The sequence below is a fragment of the Myxocyprinus asiaticus genome, chromosome 31 (assembly GCF_019703515.2).
Source record: "Myxocyprinus asiaticus isolate MX2 ecotype Aquarium Trade chromosome 31, UBuf_Myxa_2, whole genome shotgun sequence".
In the NCBI taxonomy this organism is placed as follows: domain Eukaryota; kingdom Metazoa; phylum Chordata; class Actinopteri; order Cypriniformes; family Catostomidae; genus Myxocyprinus; species Myxocyprinus asiaticus.
The window spans coordinates 21,610,286-21,633,164 of record NC_059374.1 but is presented as its reverse complement, the minus strand read 5'-3'; the positions used below and the strand labels follow the sequence as shown (position 1 = coordinate 21,633,164).

The 22,879-nt window shown below is 38.6% G+C and overlaps 1 protein-coding gene across 2 annotated transcripts; it reads right to left on the bottom strand.

The window, feature by feature from the left end:
- Window positions 1-1,259: 1,259 nt before the first annotated feature.
- LOC127422657 (tissue factor pathway inhibitor-like) lies at window positions 1,260-12,884 on the bottom strand. 2 transcript variants are annotated; one of them, XM_051666422.1, is made up of 9 exons: window positions 12,231-12,882; window positions 11,131-11,301; window positions 5,904-5,972; window positions 5,242-5,289; window positions 4,905-5,060; window positions 4,726-4,797; window positions 3,200-3,370; window positions 3,029-3,079; window positions 1,260-2,804 (listed from the first exon to the last, which is right to left on the bottom strand). In XM_051666422.1, the coding sequence occupies exons 1-9, from the start codon at window positions 12,625-12,627 to the stop codon at window positions 2,629-2,631; spliced, it is 1,311 nt and encodes a 436-aa protein (XP_051522382.1). In that variant the 5' UTR covers window positions 12,628-12,882; the 3' UTR covers window positions 1,260-2,628. The 2 variants fall into 2 exon arrangements, with proteins under 2 accessions (XP_051522382.1, XP_051522383.1); XM_051666423.1 differs by lacking the exon at window positions 5,904-5,972 and having other exon boundaries at window positions 12,231-12,884.
- Between the last annotated feature and the right edge of the window lie 9,995 nt (window positions 12,885-22,879).

Below are 22,879 nucleotides of genomic sequence, written 5' to 3'. Positions count from 1 at the left end.
AAAATACATCTACAGGTACACCTCCAATTGACTCCAGTTAGCCTATCAGAAGCTAATTGGCTAATTGCCTAAAGGCTTGACATCATTTTTTGGAATTTTCCAAGTAATGAATCCTGTTCTAGATTTGTTGCAGTTTCTCTTCGATATATAAAAAATAAAACATCAAAATATATTTTATTCTATTATTTTCTAATTGTCTTGAAAATATTTTGAAAATTTGATACTATCTGTGCATTCTGTAGATCCATTTGTGATCGATTTAAGTGTAAGGTCTCTAAAGACCCAAAGATGTAAGAGTGTTAGTGAAATTCCCATGCATTTAAGGGTTAATTATGGTAGTGGCTTGCATGTTGTATATTAAAACACAGTACTGTTATTGTGTGCTTACAGTACTGTAGAACTAATTACAGTAAGCATAGTTACAGTTTAACTAACTTCAATCTGTTGCAGCATAAAAAAAACAGTGATATTTCTGTCTGAATTAAGTCAGTATTACTGTATTCACTGTAACAGTAAAATATGGATTACTGTAATTTTTTTCCCATTATTATCGTTTTTTTATTATCATTTTTTTCCAGTGGAGTACAACACAAATTAGCAGCAGCATACTGTAAAGTTTCTCCAGTAAAACACCATTGAAAATACAGCAACGATACTATTAAAACCACAAAACCACAGTTTGTTCCTGGTAAATTTGCAATGCCTTTACAGTACACAAAGACTTTCTAGAAAGTTTGCCCTGTACGGCAATGGCAAGCCTAGCCAGACTTTTTCTCATGTTCTCCTGCCTTCGCTGTTTTGTGTGAGTGGAGGGGGTGATTTTACATGACTGGGAAATGAGCTAATCGCTCGGTCTTTATGACCTAATTTCAGAACTCTCAGCTTGCCGAGACAAATACAGAAACTACATTCCAAATTCTACTCGGTGTGTGAGATTTTCTCTTACACTCCCCTTCACTTTTAAAAAGGCACAATGGAAAGAAATAACAGATTATAAATTGGGTTCCTTCTGTCTATAGCACTGCTGTTTGACTGCTTAGAAATGTGTTGGAGAGATCATTTAAACACATCCTTAGATTGATTGTTTCATAACATTCATTTTTTTTACAAGGTGTTAAGGGGTTCATTCCAGGATCTAAGTGAAGAGGGATTTATGTACAGCTACCGTCTTATTAGTGCCTATGGCTGACACTCTGTTCACTAAGTACATAATTTCTCAGCAATCAACTGAATTAACAAACTCAAATAAGCTTTTGATATGAGAGGAATATGAGCCATTTAATATTAATTTTCATTAAACTGTTAAGAAGAGCAGGTGAGATTCTGACTGCTTTTCATTGCATTTAAAATAGACATTCCAACTTCAAATCCACCATCACCCCCTAGTGGTCATTCAAGTGTAACAACAAAGATATTTGTTTTAACTATTAAAGAGAATATATTTCATTACTGTATTTTCACTTACAAACATATGAACACATTTTTGTATATCAGTATATTGAAAGGAAAGCCAAATTAATAAATTCTCTTTTATTGTTTTGAATGTTAAAATAATGCCGCTTAAAAAGTGTACCAGACAGACCCAATTCTGCAGTAACTTGAATAACAGGCTGGTGTGAATTACATGTACATCACAGTTATGGGTCATCAGTAGGCCAACCGATGAAGAGCATCATAAAAGCCTGCATAGAGTTCCTACATCAGGATGATATGGTTTTGTTGAAAACAAAGTACCTAATTTGTTCTCTTTTTCCATTAATAGTTATGTTTTCCTATTGAAATCTCAGTGATATGTACTGTCTTTTATGCAATTATGCTTAGCTTAATTTATTTATTTATTTATTTTTAAATAACAGATTATTACAGTCTTATCAGATAAAATGGATAATTTTGCTGGATATTATTTAAAAATGCAACTTTTTTCTTTATTTTCTTGCAATCATATGCTTGCAAGAAAAGGAAGGCTAATTATGGCTTGAATTAGTATTTCACATATCAGAGCGTGTCTCACTGATGACCTTTTGAAGACTGTAGAACTACAAATGTGCCATCAGGGGTATAGGCCAATAAAAAAATACATTCCTCAAACAATTACTCTTATGGCTAAAAATATGATAGACCTATGTATAGTAAACCCTGTTAGTTATTCATTATGTGCTTCATCTTTATGATTGTTTTTCACATTAAATACATGACTGACAGCTGATTTACTTATAATATATAGGATTCTATCCAATGAAGAAATAATATAGATGAAAAAAGGTAACAGAAGTATTTCTTCACAAACCAGCTCACCAAAATATAGTGCAAAGAATCCCACTTTTACAGTTAAACTTGATAGAATTTTGCATCGAAACACTTTATTCTTGATTAGTTCCTCATGTCAGCTCTGTGAGTATTGTACTCTAATATTCTTGGTATTTCTTTCTAATTTCCCTTTGACTCTTTAATTCTAACAAAATTATTAATGTTCTATTGTACTAATTTCAAGGGAATCTTAATTAAACTCAAATTTGAACCTTCTTCAAAATAACTCAAATTCATATTAGTTGAATTCCATTAAATGTTGGAGTGTCATTAGATGGACGCTTGTACCAGACACTGAAGCAGGACAGCTGGCATCCTGCTTTAGTTTGAAACTGCTTTGGGTGGTTGGTCAAAAAACATCTCCTCCACAGGCAGCAACTCCTCCTTATCATCCAATATAAGGACACTCCTGTGTGAGTTCCTGCGCACTGCAATCAGGATCAAACCTACCAGCAGTAGGGCGGACATGATGGCCAGGGTAGCCACTAGGAAGAAGGCTTGTAGTGAGAGAAAAATGACAGATTTTTTAGGCAATATCTGGTAGAACAGATCTTTTAAATTTCCATGACTTTCCCAGGGCTGCCAATCAATATTTAAAAATTCCCTGTTATTTCCAGGTTTCCTATATCCATGGGAACCCTGACTATTGAAGTAAATAATATTAAGGAATGCAACTTTATTATACTGTAATTCAGCACCGAGGTGTACAACAGTGCCTTACCCGGAGTCCAACGGCTACGATCATTGTGGTGTCCATGTTCATCAAAACGCCCTATAGAAAAAGAAGATATACAACTAAATTAACCACTACCACAGTAAAGACAATCATGCAAACTCTAAAAAGGTGCTACAGTATCAAAATGCTTAAGCAGAATTCCTGTTCCCCTCTTACCATCTTTCCCAGCACAAGCTGACAGGCACTCTTTCTCACTGCTGTAGCGGTTTTGGTTTCCTCTGCAGCCTCCATAGATGAAGGGCTTACAGGACTGAGAGCTGGCCTCGAAGTAATACATACGGAAGGCTGCACGGCATGGACCAGATTCAGATGGCACAACACAGGCATCTAGAAGTTGGGTTACAGGTGGAAGAAAGTTTTATTAAAGTTGTCAAACTCATTGTTGCATCATTGGTAATAGGTCTGAAATCAGAATGTGGATCAATGTCAAATAAGAATCCAAGAGAAGAAATATTTAAAAAAATAAAGGTGTTTAAAAATAAATAAATAAATACATCTTTGTATTCATGTTGGTTTCATACATTTTAGTTAAATCATTTAATGACTTCAAATGTCAGGTGGTTTTATCATCAAGTAAAAAGTAGTACAATTCTTCTTACACTTTAAATACATTATTTTCACAGAAGTTTTTCAATTTACATTTACAAGCTATATATATATATATATATATATACATACATACATACACACACACACACACACACCGATCAGCCACAACATTAAAACCACCTGCCTGATATTGTGTAGGCCCCCCTCGTGCCGCCAAAACAGCACCAACCCGCATCCCAGAATAGCATTCTGAGATAATATTCTTCTCACCACAATTGTACAGAGCGGTTATCTGAGTTACCATAGACTGTGTCAGTTCAAACCAGTCTGGCCATTCTCTGTTGACCTCTCTCATCAACAAGGCCTTTCCGTCCACAGAACTGCCACTCACTGGATACTTTTTGTTTTTGCACCATTCAGAGTAAATTCTAGAGACTGTTGTGCATGAAAATCCCAGGAGATCAGCAGTTACAGAAATACTCAAACCAGCCCATCTGGGACCAACAATAGGCAGAATTTTTAAATAGAATAGTATAAGAAGTTGTTAAATAAAAGTAAATAAAACTACTCAAATGGGATACTCCATTTGACCTGAACCAACAATGCCTTTCATAAAAAGGTCACAATATCTAATATATATATATAAATAAATGACCATGAAAACAAAATGGCTTCCTGCATGTTGGTTACACTATACTGACTTTGATTTAATGGGAAAAGGTTTTCAAAGTCTGATAATATTTTAAAACAAAACTGCTTCACTGCTTATTTGTTTTTAAATAAATAATAACAAAATATTATGCCTACTTCTGCCATAGTTTTCCTTAACGAATGTGATTTTTAATGCCATAATTTGTTTCTTTTTGCAATCTCTAGACAGTTACATCACCTAGAAATGTTTGACTCTAAGCCCCACAAAGCTTATTTAGAAATCGTAAACATGTTCATAATAGAGGAGGTGTATATAAATAATTTTGTATGAATTGCATTATTTATGTATTTTTGAATAACATAAATAGTGTTAATTTCCATCATGATGCTGCTAATATGAATCACTCAACAAGGGAAATTCAGGAAAGCTAATACTGTTTAGAATCTGTTCATATGACACTGACATCTTGCTATTATTTTACCTTGGTAAGAGTAGATTCTGTTAGGTGTGGTGGGGATGTCAGATTCCTTCTTGTTGCTGGGAATAATCCTCACTGAGGTGCAAAAATAAAGTGTTATAATTGTATTATTATTTACACTTGTCTATATAAACAAACCAATTCTAAACAGATTGTTAAATGAGAAGCATGACACACAGTACCTGTGCAGGTTGTCATGCATTTCTCCTTGGTTTCATAATTGTTCTTGTTGCCACCGCACCCTCCATAGACAAATGGCTCACAGGCGCCATTGTTGTAGTAAAAGCGTCTGATGGAAGCCTTGCAGAACCCAGTCTGTGCAGCAACCTGACACTTCTCTGATTGACAAAACAGAAGGTTAGAAATATTAAGATCGGTACTGTGTTGGATCTGCCATACCCAAATAACAGATTATTAAACTCTTTCAACTGTAGTTTGCTCAAAGGTGTGGTCAGGCAAGGATTAACTCAACAAAAACACAAAGCTAATCCAAAAAGTAAAGAAAAACTGATGAAACACCTTGAAATTCGTCTGATGTCATCTCTCGAAGAGCCTTGGGTTCGTCAGCTGAGGACAGAGATTCAGAATATTGAAGTATATAGTTCAAAGGTTTAGATGGAAACAAAGCAAAAATACTTTAAGACCCCATAGAATCAAAATTGTAGTTTTGTTAGCTTTAAGCTCATATCTTTTAGCTTTGAAGACATCTACATGCTTCTATCCTCCTAAAAGTTGACAAAATTTAGCAGATATACTCTTAAAATGTACAGTCTTTTTTTGTGGGAGAATGGTCAGAAAAGAAAACTGTGCTCGTCAAGTAATTTCATTGGGTTTTTAGTGTGTTTGACTGCAAACTACAAGTATAAATCCATGTGTAAAGGTCTGGGGAAAAAAAAAAAAAAAAAACAGGATTTCACCAAAGCCAAGAAAATTTAAGACTAATAATATGTGGAATGACAAAGGTTAAAACAAATATCTGTAGAAGATCTCAAGAAACACTAAATATAAGAGTTAGAGTCATAGTGTATGAACCTAAGCTAATACAGTTTATAAGATGATCAGTCAGTTAAGCATTAGCCTAAACCTTAAAATATGTGTGTCATAATTAACATATTTCTGAGAACTGATCTCATGTTAATATAGTATGTACAATATAGTTGATAACAAAAGAACATGACTACCATTGTTGTTTTCTGGGACAGACATACGGCTGCGTTGAGAGACAACGTGAGAGTCACTGAGCACAGTAGCTAGGGAGAGTAGAGAGATATATTACTATATACAGTAGTGTCTATAAACAGTACATGTATATAACTATATAATTATGACAGAGAAACATCTGTACAAATCAGTTAAACCACAAGTTAATAATAGCACTTCTGCATAGTGGTCGACTAATATATTGCCGAGGCCGATAAATTGCAGAATATTCAGAATTTAATTATCGGCATCCGGCGATAAATTTCCCCTTTGGCCCATTTGTTTCTTGAGGGTGCTGAGAATCGCCTGCATGCATGTGATGCAACTGAGACATGTAAATGACCAGTCACGGTTCATTTTGTTATTACGTGCCATCGTGTTACTACAATAATAGACCGGTGTGCAACATAGTGTCATTTAAACAGTACGCATTTCAGAGCTGCGACAGATGCGTTTGAGCTCATAATGTTAAAGTGCTCGCCTGTTTCATTCTCCCTCTCTCTCCTCAACAGTTCTCTGTAACTTTTAACTGTCTTGTCTAATGATAAAAAGGCAAATATCAATAAAACTAATATCATATACCATCTGCAAATATGCGCATATCTCGTTTAAATAGATGTAATAAACCAACCTCACACAACTTCAGCAGATCCAGCATCCTGTGGAGCGCTCATTTATTTATCTCTAAAGCATGTATTCTATCAGTCTCTCCTCAGCAGTTCCCTGTAACTTTTCTAATGATAAAAAAGGCAAATTTCAATAAAACTTCTATTATATACCATCTGCAAATATGCAGATATCTCGTTTAAACAGATGTCATTCACGAACATCACAAAAATCCAGTGTTTTCTTCCTGTTGAGTGCTCATCTAATATCTTCCTCTGAAGCGCATATTCAGCCAGAATCAAAACTTCAGGATCAAAAGTTCCTCTGATTCACAAATCATGATGGTCAGTCCTTGACAATCCAAGCAGGCGATCCAGGCTGTTTAAACTGTCAGAAGATTGCTGCTCGCGCTGGATCTGCACGAGCGTGTGAGTGCAACTTCAAAGTAAATGTGCTTCATGTGTGCTATTAGTAAATTACTTATTCACTAGGCACTGTATGTACAAATGGTTTGATTCTGTATTTTTGGAGAAAATGTGATTGTTAATGCACACATGCCATTCATGGTTGCTGGACTACTGTGTATACTGCTATTTTCTTCCTAATATATTAACATTTTCTTCATGTGCAAATAAATTACTAAAATTTGATGACCAAACAGAAATTAGAAGAAACTGCTTTCTACCATTTAGTTTTTTTAGATTCTTTTTTACAAAGTTAAAGTTTAGTGTTAAATTGAGTAATTATTGTGCTAAATAAGAGTTTATGAATTTTTTAGCAATTTTATGTTTATGTTATTTACTATATTAAATTGTGTGATATATCGGCATTATATCAGCCACCCTGCTCTCTGGATATCGACATCGGCCATTAAAAAAAACCCATGTCAGTCGACCACTACTTCCGCATTATGTTGGTTGTGAACACACCATACCAGTCAACACTTTAACTGAAATTGAAAACATTTATTTATGTGGAAAATTAACAGTAAGGAATGCTCTATAAAAATGCATGGTAAGACATGGTTGCACAATTTGTCACATCACACACACACACACACACACACACATCTTTTGTGGCAATTACGTTGTGTAACACAAATCATCTGAGAGTAATAAATATTGTCTTAATTTACCTTCTACCATTTGAGAGTAAATAAAACTCCTAAAATGGTTTCCTAATGACAATAAGAGGATTTGTCATAATTTCTCTATTGAAAGCAGATTACATCTTTATTCCATTTAAATGTCATCAAGTCATTGAGGACAGGGAATCCATCTGCACAGAGGTCACCCAACCGGTTGTTCAACAACCCAGAGTAAGCTGAAACCACTTCCACATTCTCCATATTTTGAACAGATTTAGCATTAACCTGAATCCTACCTGGTCTCATAGAAACAAGTTGCTATACCCACATTATTGCAAAAGTGCATGATTTTTAAGGCGACACATTTTAATGTTTGCATTACATAAACAACTACATTTATAAGCTTGTTTAATCATTTATAAGTGCAGTCAAATTGCGCAGTAGCTCAGCTAATGAAGGACCAGGGTATGGGTCTAGAAGAGCACGCAAGTCCATACATGACCATATGACTCAAAAGCATCATATAAATACCACAAAATGACATGGTTGTTTCAGCAATTGTTTTTCATATAACATTTGCTTTTTATGAGACAATTCGTTAGGTTTAGGTTAGGGAGGAAGATTTTGTTCATTCAAAACTCGATAAAGAATTAACCTTAAAAACATTCTGTTTTGAAGAAACTTTAACTCACTTTTAGCACCACTCAATGGACAATTCACCTCAAAACTGCCTCAATACGTGTAATGAACCACGTAATGTCATTTTGCAAAATTGTCGTCAGTCACATTTTTCATTAGATACCATTTTTCTGGAACACACTTCACTGTGGACCATAAACTCCTGTTCCATATTGACTTGATATAGGACACTACTTGTTTTTAGTCCTTAAAATTAGGCCTACCAGTAGTTATATGTTTGCTTCAAGAATTTACTGAGAATAAAATAGGGCTCACTTTAAGTTACCTGGCTGAACTTTACAACAACCAAACAGAAGTCATATAAATCAACTCAACACCATTCAAATATAAAAGGACATAAACCAACAGATTGACCATTTTAAGTATACAGCCAACCACAGACCACAATGTGGGTACTGGATTAGTGCCCACTCTCATTGGTGAAAGGCTGCTATGAAGGTTGTATGGTTTCCCTATTTTGGTCTCCCTCTCTAAGCCTCTGTTTTCATCACCACAGACAAGTCAGATCATATCTAAAAAACACAACAAGTCACTTTTATATTGACTCTAATGATTTGAATTAGTGATAAATTAAGACCTGGACCAAGAATAAAAGGGATAGTTCCACCCAAAATGAAAATTCTTTCATCATTTACTCACCCTCATACTATCCCAGATATGTATGACTTTCTTTCTTCTACAGAACACAAAGATTTTTAGAATAATATTTAGGCTCTGTACGTCCATACAACGCAAGTGAATTGTGACCAGAACTTTGAAGGTCAAAAACGCATATAAAACGCAGCATAAAAGTAATCCATAAAACAAATGGTTTAATTCATATCTTCAGAAGCAATATGATGGGTGTGGGTGAGAAACAAATAAATATTTAAGTCCTTTTTTACTTTAAATTCTCCTCCCTGACCAGTAGGTGGCGATATCCAAAAAGAATGTGAATAGTCAAAAACAAAAGAAGAATGTGACAGTGAAAGTGGAGATTTACAGTAAAAAAAAGGACTTAAGTACTTATTCATCTGTTTCTCACACACACCTATCATATCACTTCTGAAGACATGGATTAAACCACTGGAGTTGTATGTATTACTTTTATGCTGTCTGTATGTGCTTTTTGAAACTTTTAAGTTCTGGCCACCATTCACTTGCATTGTCTGGACCTACAAAGCTGAAATATTCTTCAAAAAATCTTTGTTTGTGTTCTGCAGAAGAAAGAAAGTCATACATATCTGGGATGGCATGAAGGTGGGTAAATGATGAGAGAAATTAAAATTTTGGGTAAACTCTCTCTTTAAACACTAAATACATGTGATTTATTTTCTTTTATTCAATATACTGCATTCATATTTTTTCTAGATGCCAAGAGCAAAAAATGTAAGCCTATGCAAACATAATCTTGATGCAAATGGCAGCTGTCCTCAATATCAGGATTTGTTTATTGATTTGCATTTATTGAACCACATTCCTCACATACTACATTCCACATGGGCTGCTGACACACAGTGGGTACGATGAGTAGGCCTATTATACATTGAAAAATGTTCTAGTACATTCGATACGACTCTCTGGTGTTGACGGTAAAGATAAACACAAAATTCTGATAACTGTATCTTTTGAGAATTTGGATCAGATTGTACAGTCGGCAGCTGTGTGCAACAAAAACCCTGATAGAAAGATACTTAAAGGAATAATTTTCATTTTTGGGTGAACTATTTCATAATTTACTCACCCTCATGCCATCCCAGATGTGTATGACTTTCTTTCTTCTGCAGAACACAACCAAAGATTTTTAGAAGAATATCTCAGCTCTGTAGGTCCATACAATGCAAGTGAATGGTGACCAGAACTTTGAAGCACCAAAAATCACATGAAAGCAGCATAAAAGTAATCCATAAGACTCCAGTGGTTACATTTGTCTTCAGCGATATGATAGGAGTGGGTGAGAAACAGAAACATATCAATATTTAAGTCCTTTTTCCATATAAATTCTCCTCCCTGCCAGTAGGTGGTGATATGCACAAAGAATGTGAATCACCAAAAACACAAAAAGAACTCTTCAGGGAGAAGAGTGTTTAGAAAAGTTAAAGTGGAGAATCTATGGTAAAAAGTGCTTGAATATTGATCTGTTTCTCACCCACATCCCTCATATCACTTCAGAAGATATGGATTTAACCACAAGAGTCATATGGATTACTTTTATGTTTAACTTATGTGATTTTTGGAGCTACAAAGTTCTGGTCACCATGCACTTGCATTGTATGGATCTACAGAGCTGAGATATTCTTCTAAAAATCTTTGTGTGTGTTCAGCAGAAGAAAGAAAGTCATACACAACTGGGATGCAAGAGGGTGAGCAAATGATGAGAGAACTTTTATTTTTGGGTGAACTATCCCTTTAAAGCCACACCATAAAGACGATTCCTTTTCTCTGTCATCAAAACCACTGTTTTATCATTATTTTTGATTAGACCAACTTGACATGTACAGATATCTAGGCAGAATTAACTAAACAATGGTAAATTCAAGGGCATGATGCAAAAAAACTTAGCTCTGAGATTTTTAAAAAGCAGGAAGTCCCCATTAAGGGGTAGCAGAAAAGACATGAATTTTTTAGGCATCTAACAGATTACTTATCAAACAGATTATGAAAGAATTCATACAGTAAGTGATTTTGAGTTGCATAAGTATATATCACGACACTATTAGGATTTGGGGAAATTAATATTTTATATAATAAAGATTTACATGTTAAGGATAAATTAATGTTTTCAACACACTGTCGGCTTTTCATAAATGTTTCATCCAACAAAGTGTGATGTTTACCTGTCACCCCATTACAGGATGTCTCACACGCCTCCTGGGTCACAAAGTTATTATCGTTGCCCCCACAGCCGCCATACAGGAACTGCTTGCATGTCTGGTTGGTGACATCATAATAGAATCGTGGGAGGGCAGCGCGACAATTTCCCACCACACTTGGCAGAAGACAGTGATCTAATAACAGAAGAAAATTTATAATGGATGGCCTTGATATAGTTTACATGCATAGACTGTGAAACTTTGGTAATTATACAGCAAAACTGATCTTGAGAAGGAAATAAATAGCTTTGTTGTCAGATTTTGACTGACATAAACTATGCATTTTGTCATATATCTAGATATTTGATATATCTGCAGACATCTAATATGGTCAAAATGTTTGCACTTTTTGTTCCATACAGAATCAAAATCATCTACCATATGGACATGTTGTGCTGGTACTGTATGGAAATAAGTACTATATGCCTCCCCTTCAGCAATTAAACACTTCTTGTTTACAGTACCATGTTGTAAAACCTGAAGTACAGGTTGGTCAGGAGATAACAATGCTGCACTACTTGGAAAAAGGGAAGGGTTTCTATACAGCATTTTCTCTCTGTTTACATCTGTCATAATGTCTCTATTTTAAGTTCATTTTAAACTTCATAAATATGAATTTGGTTACAGACAAACATTTCACAGTTTCTCCACTAACATTATATTCCTATACACCGAACGCGTTTTTTCGTCCGTTTGCGCTGTTTCTTGCTTTTTTTCTTTTTTACGGTTTTTGCATGTAAAAGTCTGCGCTTGACCGACGTCTTTGACCGCTGCGTTGTGTCTATGTTTTTTCAGCGTATTGAGCCAGAACGCGTTCGGTTTGAACGGCCCCTCAGTACGCGTTACATTCGACGAAACGTTCAACCTTTCCTTACAGTAATGTGTATATGGTCAAAATACCATAGTAATCACATTAACTGTAATAATAAATGTAAACAAAACATTTTTTTTACTTCTTTTGAAGTAGATTCCATATAAGTTGTATTATGATTTTATAGTAGTAACTAGAATTATAGTAACTTTGGTATTTCATCGTAAAGCATGGTTTCCCCGGTCATGGTTACCTGTCGTGTTTACAGCGCGAACATCAGCCTCGTTTTGGCGCTCATCGTCAGCAGAAGTAACCTGGGTTTTGCGGTACACCTTGAACTGTGTGCTTGGCATCAAAACACACACGTCTTTGCCATCTTTCAAACAGCTGATCAGAATGCACTCTGGCTTTCCGTCCTCTGGAGTCCCGATGAGAGCGAGCTGGCAGTCTTCGTTGTCACAACAAGCTTGTTGACACGCTTCTGCGTCTGAGATGTTCGGCAGGTGAGCCAGGTAAGCCGCGCCGTCATCAAATGATCTAGGGTTCAGGCCTTGCTCCAGCTCCGTGTTTGAGTCCCATGTACACGCATTTAAAACCGAGAGAAAACAGAGAACCCCAACGAAGGAGGCTGTAAACCACACCTGAGCCATTCTTCCACGAACCGTCCGTCCTCGACTCTACCTGTCTAATCTGTCCTCGGTTATAGCTTTGACGACGGTCTGTCACACAACTAAAGTTAAAACAACAGAATAATGACAACACCTAACTATTAAACAGTATCAAATTCTAAACGTAAATGGTCTGTGACACTCTGTAGGTACGCAGCAAGCGTTTGTCTTCTCTTTTCTGGGCAATAATAAAACACAACTTCCTCTTAAGTGACGTCTTGCCTTTTACATGCTCCTCACACCATCCCACACAAGCTGCACACAGGTCACATGACCTGGAGCACACAAACCATCCTGTAGTCTCAATTAATCCATTTGTTGAAGTGAATCCCAGTTTTGTCAATACTGATTCCAAATATAGGTGATAAAATATGAATATGCTGAAGAGATTCCCACCCTCACCCCACCCCACAAAAATCCTTGAAACATTTTTTTGATTGTTTAGTTTTGTAGGTTGTTTTATCCTAGGACTCATTAGTTAGCTGCAGAACAATTACTATAGCAATAATACTAATAATAATTTCTCCAATTACCGGTATAATGTAGGCTATTCTGGCAGCTGTGTATTGTTGCCTTTTTTAAACAAAAAATGAAGTTGCATCGTTACATTTTTGCACAAATTTTAAAAGTTCACCATTTATACATATTGTGGACTTATTGCCAAAAATCGGTCTAATTTTTTTCAGAACACCAACATCAACTTTTATCAATTATTAGACACTGAATAACAACAGACACACATATAAACAGACAGTCCAAAGAAAATACTTGATGACATAAAAAAACATATAAAATTAACCAAAAAAAAAAAAAAAAAAAAAAAAAGAAAGAAAAGAGGGCTCCACATATTAATTAATTTACATATATTTAATCAGAATTGTCCCTCTCCACTGCTCCTCCGTAACCTTCTAGGAAGGCCAAATAAGTGCCCCACTTCTTACCATAAGCACCCAAACTGCCCAGCTGTCTATGTGACATCTCTTTAAAAGCCGCCACTCTGCCCAACTCGGTGCACCACTCATGAAATGAGGGCGCACCAGCCAACTTCCATCCACTAAGAATTACCTGCCTGCCGATCATCACGCTGGTAAGGACCCAGTTTTTTTTATATGTTTGTTCCTTATTTTAATACCCACCCAATCACCCAAAATACAAAGTCTGGGGCAAAAAACAAAATCTGAATACTCAGGACCTCACAGATAAAATTCTGAACCCTCGACCAAAATTCTTGAATCTTAGTACAGAACAAAAAAACATGGGCTATGTCCCCATCCTCCAACTGGCATCGCCAGCAAGTAGGTGTGTCTTTAAGGCCAAGCCTATACAATCTAGAGGGAGTCCAATTAAAACGATGCAGAATCTTAAATTGAATGAGGCGCACCCTTGCATCCCTAGACATAGACTTGACATTTTTTTAAATCCTACCCCATTCTCCATCTTCCAGTACTAAATTCAAGTCACTCTCCCATAACTTCTTAAGAGATGTTAAAACTCCGTCCCCTAGACTCTGAATTAGCCAGGAATAGTACGCTGAAGCTTCATAACCTTTTCTAAAAGCAGCAAGCACTATCTCAAGTGTGTCTGCCACTTTAGGGGGCTGCGTACTACACCCAAAGGTGGTACAGAGTAGATGGCGCAGCTGGAAGTACTTGAAGAATTGAGATCTGGGAACCCCAAACCACTGTATTATATTGTCAAAGGATCTCAACGCTCCATTTTCATACAGGTCACCCAGCGTAGCAACACCCTTCTCAATCTATTCTGTCCAGCAGAAAGGGGACTTGTTAATGCACAATTTAGGGTTCAACCAAATACTTGCGGCAACGTTCAGGTAAATGTCCAAATTGAACATGCAGGAAACTTTTGTCAACACTAAATGCATGTGCGAGATAACGGGATGTGTCTTTACTTCTCTGGGCAGGTGGAAGCGACCACTGTGCCAAATGTCTGAGACCAAAAGCATAATAGTAAAACAAAATCTTGGGGAGACCTAACCCACCTTTGTCAATTGGCCTATGTAACTTACTGGAATGCAACCGAGGGCTTTTACCATTCCAAATAAAGGATTTAGCTATACTATCAAACTGTTTAAAATAAAAGAGGGGAACTTCAGTGGGGAGAGGCTGTTGTAGGTAGTTGAATTTTGGAATACAATTCATTTTAATAACACTAACCTTCGCAGTCATAGATAAATGTAGTGAAGCCCACCTGTCCACATCACTCGAAAAACTTTTTATTAAAGGGTCAAAATTAACTCTAAATAAATAACTAAAATTTTCTGGAAATGAAATTCCCAAATACTTAATGACCTTCTTGAGCCACTGGAAGGCGCCCGGTTGAAAAGCCATAACAGGGCAATACGCTGTCAGAGCCAAAGCTTCAGATTTAGACCAATTCACTCTGTAATTTGAGATCTTACAAAAGGAATTAATAATTCTGTGGAGGCAAGGCATAGATCTAATGGGGTCAGAGACAAATAATCAAATATAATCTGCGTAAAGCAAAAGCTTATGCACCACACCTCCCGCCACCACCCCTGAAAAATCATCATCCTTTCTCATCGCAGCTGCTGATGGTTCCAGGGCAAGACAGAACAATAAGGGGGAAAGAGGGCAACCCTGCTGGGTGCTCCTATCCAGAATAAAATAATCTGAAATTAATCCATTTGCTTGAACCGCCGCTACCGGGTGTCTATAAAGTAACTTAATCCACCCAATAAAAGTATTCCCGAACCTGTAAATTTCCAAAATCTTAAAAAGATAATCCCATTCTACCATATCAAATGCCTTTTCGGTGTCAAGTGAGATGGCAGCGACCGGAGTCTGATCATTCGCCACTGACCACATGATATTGATGAAACGCCTAATGTTATCAGAAGAGCTACGGCCCCAAATAAACCCAACCTGATCTATATGAATAAGAGATGTCATAACTTTACTTAATCGGTTAGGCAAAATTTTTGACAATATTTTAACATCTAGATGGATCAGGGAAATTGGACGGTAACTCTAACACTCGCTTGGAACTTTATCCTTTTTAAGAATCAGACTGATCCGGGCTTGTGTCATGGTTGGTGGAAGCTTACCATTCTTTAATGATTCCATATAAACTTCTAGCAAAAGTGGAGCCAGTTCTGTAGCATAAGATCTAAAAAACTCAGCGGTAAAGCCATCTGGCCCTGGAGCCTTGCCTGTAGGCAAGGCCTTAATTAACTCGCCAAGCTCCTCCAAGGTTATCTCAGAATCAAGAGAATTTTTTTGCTCAGTCGTCAGTTTAGGAAGTTCTAATGGTTCCACAAAGTTTCTAATATCCTCATCAGTAGACGAAGATGTGGAACAATAGAGATCAAGATAGAATTCTTTAAAAGCATTATTAATATCAATGGCTGAAGTAAATATTTCACCACCAGCAGATTTCACTGAGGGAATGGTAGAAAAATACTCACTCTGTTTTATATATCTAGCCAGACGTTTTCCTGCCTTGTCCCCCAACTCAAAGTATGACTGTCTTGCCCTGAATAGCCAAAACTCCACCTTCCGTGACAAAATGGTATTATATCTGTATTTCAATCGGGTCAATTCCCTGAGGCCATTAGACGACATTCGGTCAACATGTGAATGATTTACGGCCATCCTTAGCATCTATTCTCAATTTGGCCGGGAATATCAGTGCAATGGCGACCTTCCGTTGAAGTAAAAGTTTCTTGCATTCCTTAAATCGATCACGCTTCTCTCTTGTCGAATTCACTAAGTCTGGGAACAAGAAAATGCTGTGGTTCTTCCAAGAATTCCTTCCTTTATTCCTCGCCTCGTGTAACACAAGATCTTTATTGGGTGATCTCAGAAATTTGGCCAGAATTGATCGGGCCGGTCTCCCTCCGTGGATCGCCGAGCAGGAACCCTGTGAGCTCATTCGATTTCCAGCTTATGGCCTGCTATGTCGAGTAGATTCAGAAAGAGCCCATCCAGGAACTTCAACATATCCTGTCCCTCTGCTCCCTCAGGAACTCCGACGATACGGACGTTATTCCGCTGGCTACGGTTCTCCATGTCCTCCAACTTCTCCCAGACACACTCCAAATCCACCTTGGTCGCTAGCGGATTAGCAGATAATTCCCTCTCCGATGACTCCAGGTAATCAATCCGTTTCTTGACATTCATGGAAGAATTCATGAATTCTTTGACATATTGTCCTCCTAGAACAGTTATGGAACAGAGTGTATCGAATCTCACCAGTTTATGTCATTAAAAGTATTAAAACTAGCAAAGTACACAGAGCTCGCCGTTCACACATCCGATCCTCACATGGCATCACATGACTCCCCAGTCCATAACTTTCGAATGATTTGTTTAGCATGCTTTTCCTGTGGCACTGCATATTGTGTTCTGGACATCAAAGATATAACATTGGATTATTCACACAAGCAGGCTCACAGACAAGTAAACAATGGCTAATTTTTTTTAGAGAACTTCCTAAGGTAAACGCAGATATAAAGTTCTTAGCTATTTGGGGCTTATAGCAGCAGATATCAGTTTAAAATATTTAAACTGTGGAATTAGGGCAACAAAATAAACTGTACATAAATGTTCCTGAGAATGAACTTTTTTCACGATATAGAATCAGAATCAGAATCAGCTTTATTGGCAAGTATGCTTACACATACAAGGAATTTGTCTTGGTGACAGGAGCTTCCAGTGTACAACAATACAAAAACAATACAAAATAGTTATACACATACGTACATACACACATACACATATGTAGTGCAATCTAATACAAATCTGTTATCTGTTATGTACAGTGCAAATACAAATCTGTTATGTACAGTGCAAATGGTTTTTTTTTTTCCCAGAGGAATGAAATGGCAGAAGAGGTTGGATGTGTTGGATAATTATAAAAAAAGACTAAACTGTGTATTGCACATAGTTATTGCTCAATGGGGCAATTTAACAGTTCATTAAATGGATAGCCTGAGGGAAAAAAAACTGTTCCTGAAGTTTCTGGTGCTCAGAGCTCTGAAGCATCAGCCAGAAGGCAACAGTTCAAAAAGGTATTGGGCAGGGTGAGTGGGGTCCAGAGTGATTTTTCCAGCCTTTTTCCTCAATCTGGAAGTGTATAGTTCTTGAAGGGGGGGCAGGGGGCAACCAATAATCCTCTCAGCAGTCCGAATTGTCCTTTGTAGTCTTCTGATGTCTGATTTCGAGCTGAACCAAACCAGACAGTTATTGAAGTGCAGAGGACAGACTCAGTGACCGCTGAGTAGAACTGTATCAGCAGCGCCTGTGGCATGTTGAATTTCCTCAGCTGGCAAAGGAAGTAGAACCTCTGCTGGGCCTTTTTCTCAATGGAGTCAATGTGTGTTTCCCACTTCAGGTCCTTTGAGATGGTAGTGCCCAGGAACCTGAATGACTCCACTGCTGCCACAGTGCTGTTTAGAATGGTGAGGGGGGTCAGTGTTGGGGTGTTCCTCCTAAAGTCCACAATCATCTCCATCGTTTTGAGCGTGTTCAGCTCAAGGTTGTTTTGACTGCACCAGACAGCCAGCTGTTCAACCTCCCTTCTGTGTGCAGGCTCTTTGTCATCTCGGATGAGGCCGATGACAGTGGTGTCGTCTGCAAACTTCAGGAGCTTGACAAAGGGGTCCTTGGTGATGCAGTCATTGGTGTAGAGGGAGAAGAGTAGTGGGGGGAGCACACATCCCTGGGGGGCACCAGTGCTGATTGTACAGGTGCTGGAAGTGAGTTTCCGCTGTCTCACAAGCTGCTGCCTGTCTGTCAGAAAGCTGGTAATCCACTGACATGTGATTGAAATGAACAGAATCTGGTTATCCCTTTTCTGAAATGGTTCTTTTGAATAAGTATTATCTTAATTTGTCACTCAAAAGAATATCTTAATGTCTCGAAAGTATTTACCTAAGTTGACAAAATTTGCCCTATAACTATTGTCCCTATATTTACACAATATCACTGTAACCCCAGCAGAACACTGCCCAAAGCATCACACTCCCTCCACCGGCTTGTCGTCTTCCCACAGTGCATCCTAGTGCCATCACTTCCCAGGTAAACACTGCATATGTACACAGCCGTCCATGTGATGTAAAAGAAAACAAAACTCATCGGACCAGGCGAACTTCTTCCACTGCTCCAAGCTCCAGTTCTGACACTCACATGCCCATTGTAGGCACTTTCGACGGTGGACAGTGGTCATCATGGATACTCTGACCAGTCTGCGGCCACTCAGCCCCATACACAGCAGGGTGCGATTTACTGTTTTTTGTGACACATTCCTCCCGTAACCATCATTACAATTTTCTGTGACTTGTGCCACAGTAGACCTGCTGTCGGTCCAGACCAGACAGGATAGCCTTCATTGCCCTCGCGCATCGCTGGGCCTTGGGCACCCAACACCCTGGTTGCTGGTTTGTCCCTCCTCGGACCACTGTTGGAAGGTACACACCACTGTTGACCGGGAGCACCCCACAAGCCTTGCCGTTTCAGAGATGCTCTGACCCAGTCATCTGGCCATAACAATTTGGCCCTTGTCAAAGTCACTCAGGGCTTTACTCCTGCCCATTTCTCCTGCATTCAACACGTTGACTACGAGAACGTCTCTGGTAACTCACGTAACCTCGGTTCCCTGAGCTGAAGGGAATGAGACATGAAACTCTGATGTAGTAGTGCGGCCAAGTTTTGCAATGTCTCAGGGAACCAAGGTTACGTGAGTAACCGAAGACGTTCCCTATTGATTCAGTTCACTCTACATTGCATTTGAACATCCCATCATGCCACACTACGTAGCGTCATGCCCTAGATGTACCAGGGTAGAAACACTTAGAAGAATGTGTATACGAGGTCACGGCCCTTCGGGTATCTATATAACTCATATAATACACACAGAATAATTAGCCCATGAGGAAGCCATGCCTCTAGTTGAATGCACCTTTATGCCAATAGGGCATCTAATGCCCTGTGATTCATAAGCTAGGGCGATTGCATCAACGATCCAGTGAGAGAGCCATTGTTTGGAGATGGACATGCCATTTGTTCGTCCTCCATAACAAATGAAGAGCTGATCTGACAGTCTAAACTGGCGAGTGTGCTCCACATACATGTGCAATGTGTGCACGGGACATAATAAATGTGCTAACTGCTCCTCATCCGAATTATAAGGTGGAGAAGAGAAAGCTTGTAGGTGCACAATCTAAGCCCTGAAGGGTGTGGAAAGCACCTTAGGCACATAGCCTTTTTTGGGTTTGATGGTGGCTTTTGAAAGCCCCCAACCGAATTCCAAACATAAACTGTTAACCGACAGCACCTGTATGTCACCAACCCGTTTTACTGAGCCAACAGCAGTGCAGTCTTTAAAAGAGTATATGCAACTCAATGGATTCCAATGGTTCGAACGGGGGGCTCGTGAGCACCCTCAGCACCAGATTTAAGTCCCATGTTGGAACTGTAGCAGGGTGAGGGTAGTTCAAGTGCCTTGCTCCCCTAAGGAACTTTTTGATCAGATCATGTCTGCCTATGGAGGAACCAGCCTCTGGGGCATGAAATGCAGATATAGTCGCTACATAGACCTTAAGACCTGAGTAAGACCTGCATCCAACCGCTCTTGAATGGATGTAAGGATCTCCGTTATGGAGCAATTCACTGGGTCTTTGTTGTGTGAAGAGCACCAATCTGCAAACGCACGGCATTTCCTTATAGTTTTGAACCAATTCCGGCTCATGCACTGTGCTCCATTCAGGGGCCATACGTGTAGGTTCCACAGCTCCGGCTGAGGATGCCAAATCGTGCCCTGCGCTTGAGAGAGCAGATCCCTCCTCAGCGGTATTTCCCATGGAGGGCCGCCTAATATCTTCATAATTTCCGGAAACCATGGCTGGTTGGGCCATTTTGCTGTAACCAACAGAACCGTTTCCTTGTCCTCTCGGACTTTGCTGATGACAGAGTGGAGGCGACTTACCGGGGGAAATCCATATTTGTCGCTCACCATTGGGAAGCAGTTGTGCACAGTGTGTGAAATGGGGAAGCAAGACAAATTCTCAAGAATGGTCTGAGCGAAAGTTAATAAGTACACTAAGGTATGGTTTATGAGCGTGCAAACATAAGAGAGAGGACAGGAGGCGACCACTCAAGGCCGAGCTCCTTGACCGCCTGCGCAATGATGCGGAGTAACTCGTGTCAATGGCCAGTGTGCGCTCCTCACCCTATCCGGGGGGAGGGGCTGCAACATCCTCCATGGACCATTCTCCAATGTTACGAGGGACACAGCATCATTATCATCGTCAGACCCGCCGAATACGACAACATCTGGCTCATTCATAGAGGGCCGGAGGTCGACATGTGCGTACTGCACTGGCAAAGACGCTGCATGGGAAGAACGAGGGGCTTGTGGGGCTTGCGCCAGAATCCTCCTCGGGTTCTTTTATCTCTACCACGCAGCCCCGCTGTGCTCCCTCATGTGGTCCCTCGAGACTTAACACAGAGGAAGTGGTCGGTAGGGCACAGGAGGTGAAATCGTCCCTCAGAACGAGGGCGACACTAGAGCGGAGCGTCTAGAGACTCATGTCCTCACAGTGAGGGCAGTCTGTCCCCATGAGAGTTGCTTCGGCGTGGGTGCGGCCCAGGCAGCAAATGGAGCTCTCATGTTGGTCTGACAGAGTGATGTGTCGCTCACAGGAACACTTGCAATACGACATCTTTAAAAAGACGCATACACACAAGCGGCTCTTTTGTGTGTTTTACATCACTTGGACGGAATTATATTATATATACTGAAAGGATACAACTCCTGCCTGGATGCTGTGGGAAGCGGGTAGATGTCTCGCTGAGCGAAGAACCTGATCCGGCAGCAAAGCGGAGAGACTTCCTCACTGGAACACTAGAGGGGTCGAGTGAATCTTCGCTGCAGGCACTGGATTCAGGCGAAGAACGTCCTGATGCATCTGCAAGGAATCCCGTCCACTGAAGGGTGTCCGTCGATGGTGAAGAGCGGGCTGATTAAGATGAGTGTGAATGTCGATGAATGTCGTAGTCAAGACGAGACGATGTCAGTCTTGAAGAAAGAATTCTGAAGAAATGATGTTTGAGCGCCCACTTATATAGGGCAAATGCTGCCTAAATGGGCGGAGCTTAAACATCATTGCCAATCATAAGATTGGCCTAATGATACAAGGGCTTCATCTAGGGATTTTCCCCATAGCTTCCAAATGCAATGTCGAGTGAACTGAATCGATAGGGAACTGATTGTTTGCTTACCATCTAATCTCCCCAGACCTTGACATGTGGCCTTGTTAGGAGATGATCAACGTTATTCGCCTCACCTGTTAGTGGTCATAATGATTTGGCTCATCAGTGTACTCTGATTTTATTGCTGATTTTGTTGTTACGTTTGGTAACTTGTTTTGTGTAATCTGAAGTTCATTTTCTACTCATAATTACCCGTTCATGATCAAAAAAATTATCTCTTGATTGTTACCGTCACCGTTGTTTTGTGCACCAATTGTTCAGCTCTGCGTGCGCAGCTCTATAACTAGTTTCTATCGCCATTAAAGCAAGGTGATATGTAACAGACTACATATTATGCATTAAGCTTCCCTGTGGAAGACTTACGTGTATCATGTAGTGCATGACTAAGTACGTTAAAAAAAGCATTGAAATACCAATACACTTTTAAAAGCATTGCTTAATTCAGTGTTACATTGCACGAGTGAATTTTTTTTTTTACTATATATATATATATATATATATATATATATATATATATATATATATATAATTTTTTTTTCATCATGGATGGTGTATTTCTTTTTTGCTAACCATTTTAGAATCAATTCTTATTATTCTGTTTTTATTATAATCATATTTATCATATAATTTGGTGTGATATTACAATTATATATATATATATATATATATATATATATATATATATATATATATATATATATATATATATATATATATATCCCCAAAATAACCATTTTATATTTGTGTACCGCACAAAAAAAAAAATGTATATATATATATATATATATATATATATATATATATATATATATATATATATATATATATATATTTTTTTTTTTTTTTTTTTTTTTGTGCGGTACACAAATATAAAATGGTTATTTTGGGGATAAGTTGAATATAGCAAGTAAGACAGCAACTTCGCAGCACTAGGACCCTGTGGCAGAGCGCACTCTATTGCACTCTGGAGGTGTCAGCACGCC

What these genes read in the sequence shown, in the direction of transcription:
- LOC127422657 (XM_051666422.1), bottom strand. Translation starts at nt 12,627, where the DNA reads ATGGCTCAGGTGTGGTTTACAGCCTCCTTCGTTGGGGTTCTCTGTTTT. An exon ending in ATGCATGACAACCTGCACAG is followed by an intron (nt 4,798 to 4,904) that starts GTACTGTGTGTC and finishes TTTGCACCTCAG; the next exon opens with TGAGGATTATTCCCAGCAAC. An exon ending in TCGTAGCCGTTGGACTCCGG is followed by an intron (nt 2,805 to 3,028) that starts GTAAGGCACTGT and finishes TCTCACTACAAG; the next exon opens with CCTTCTTCCTAGTGGCTACC.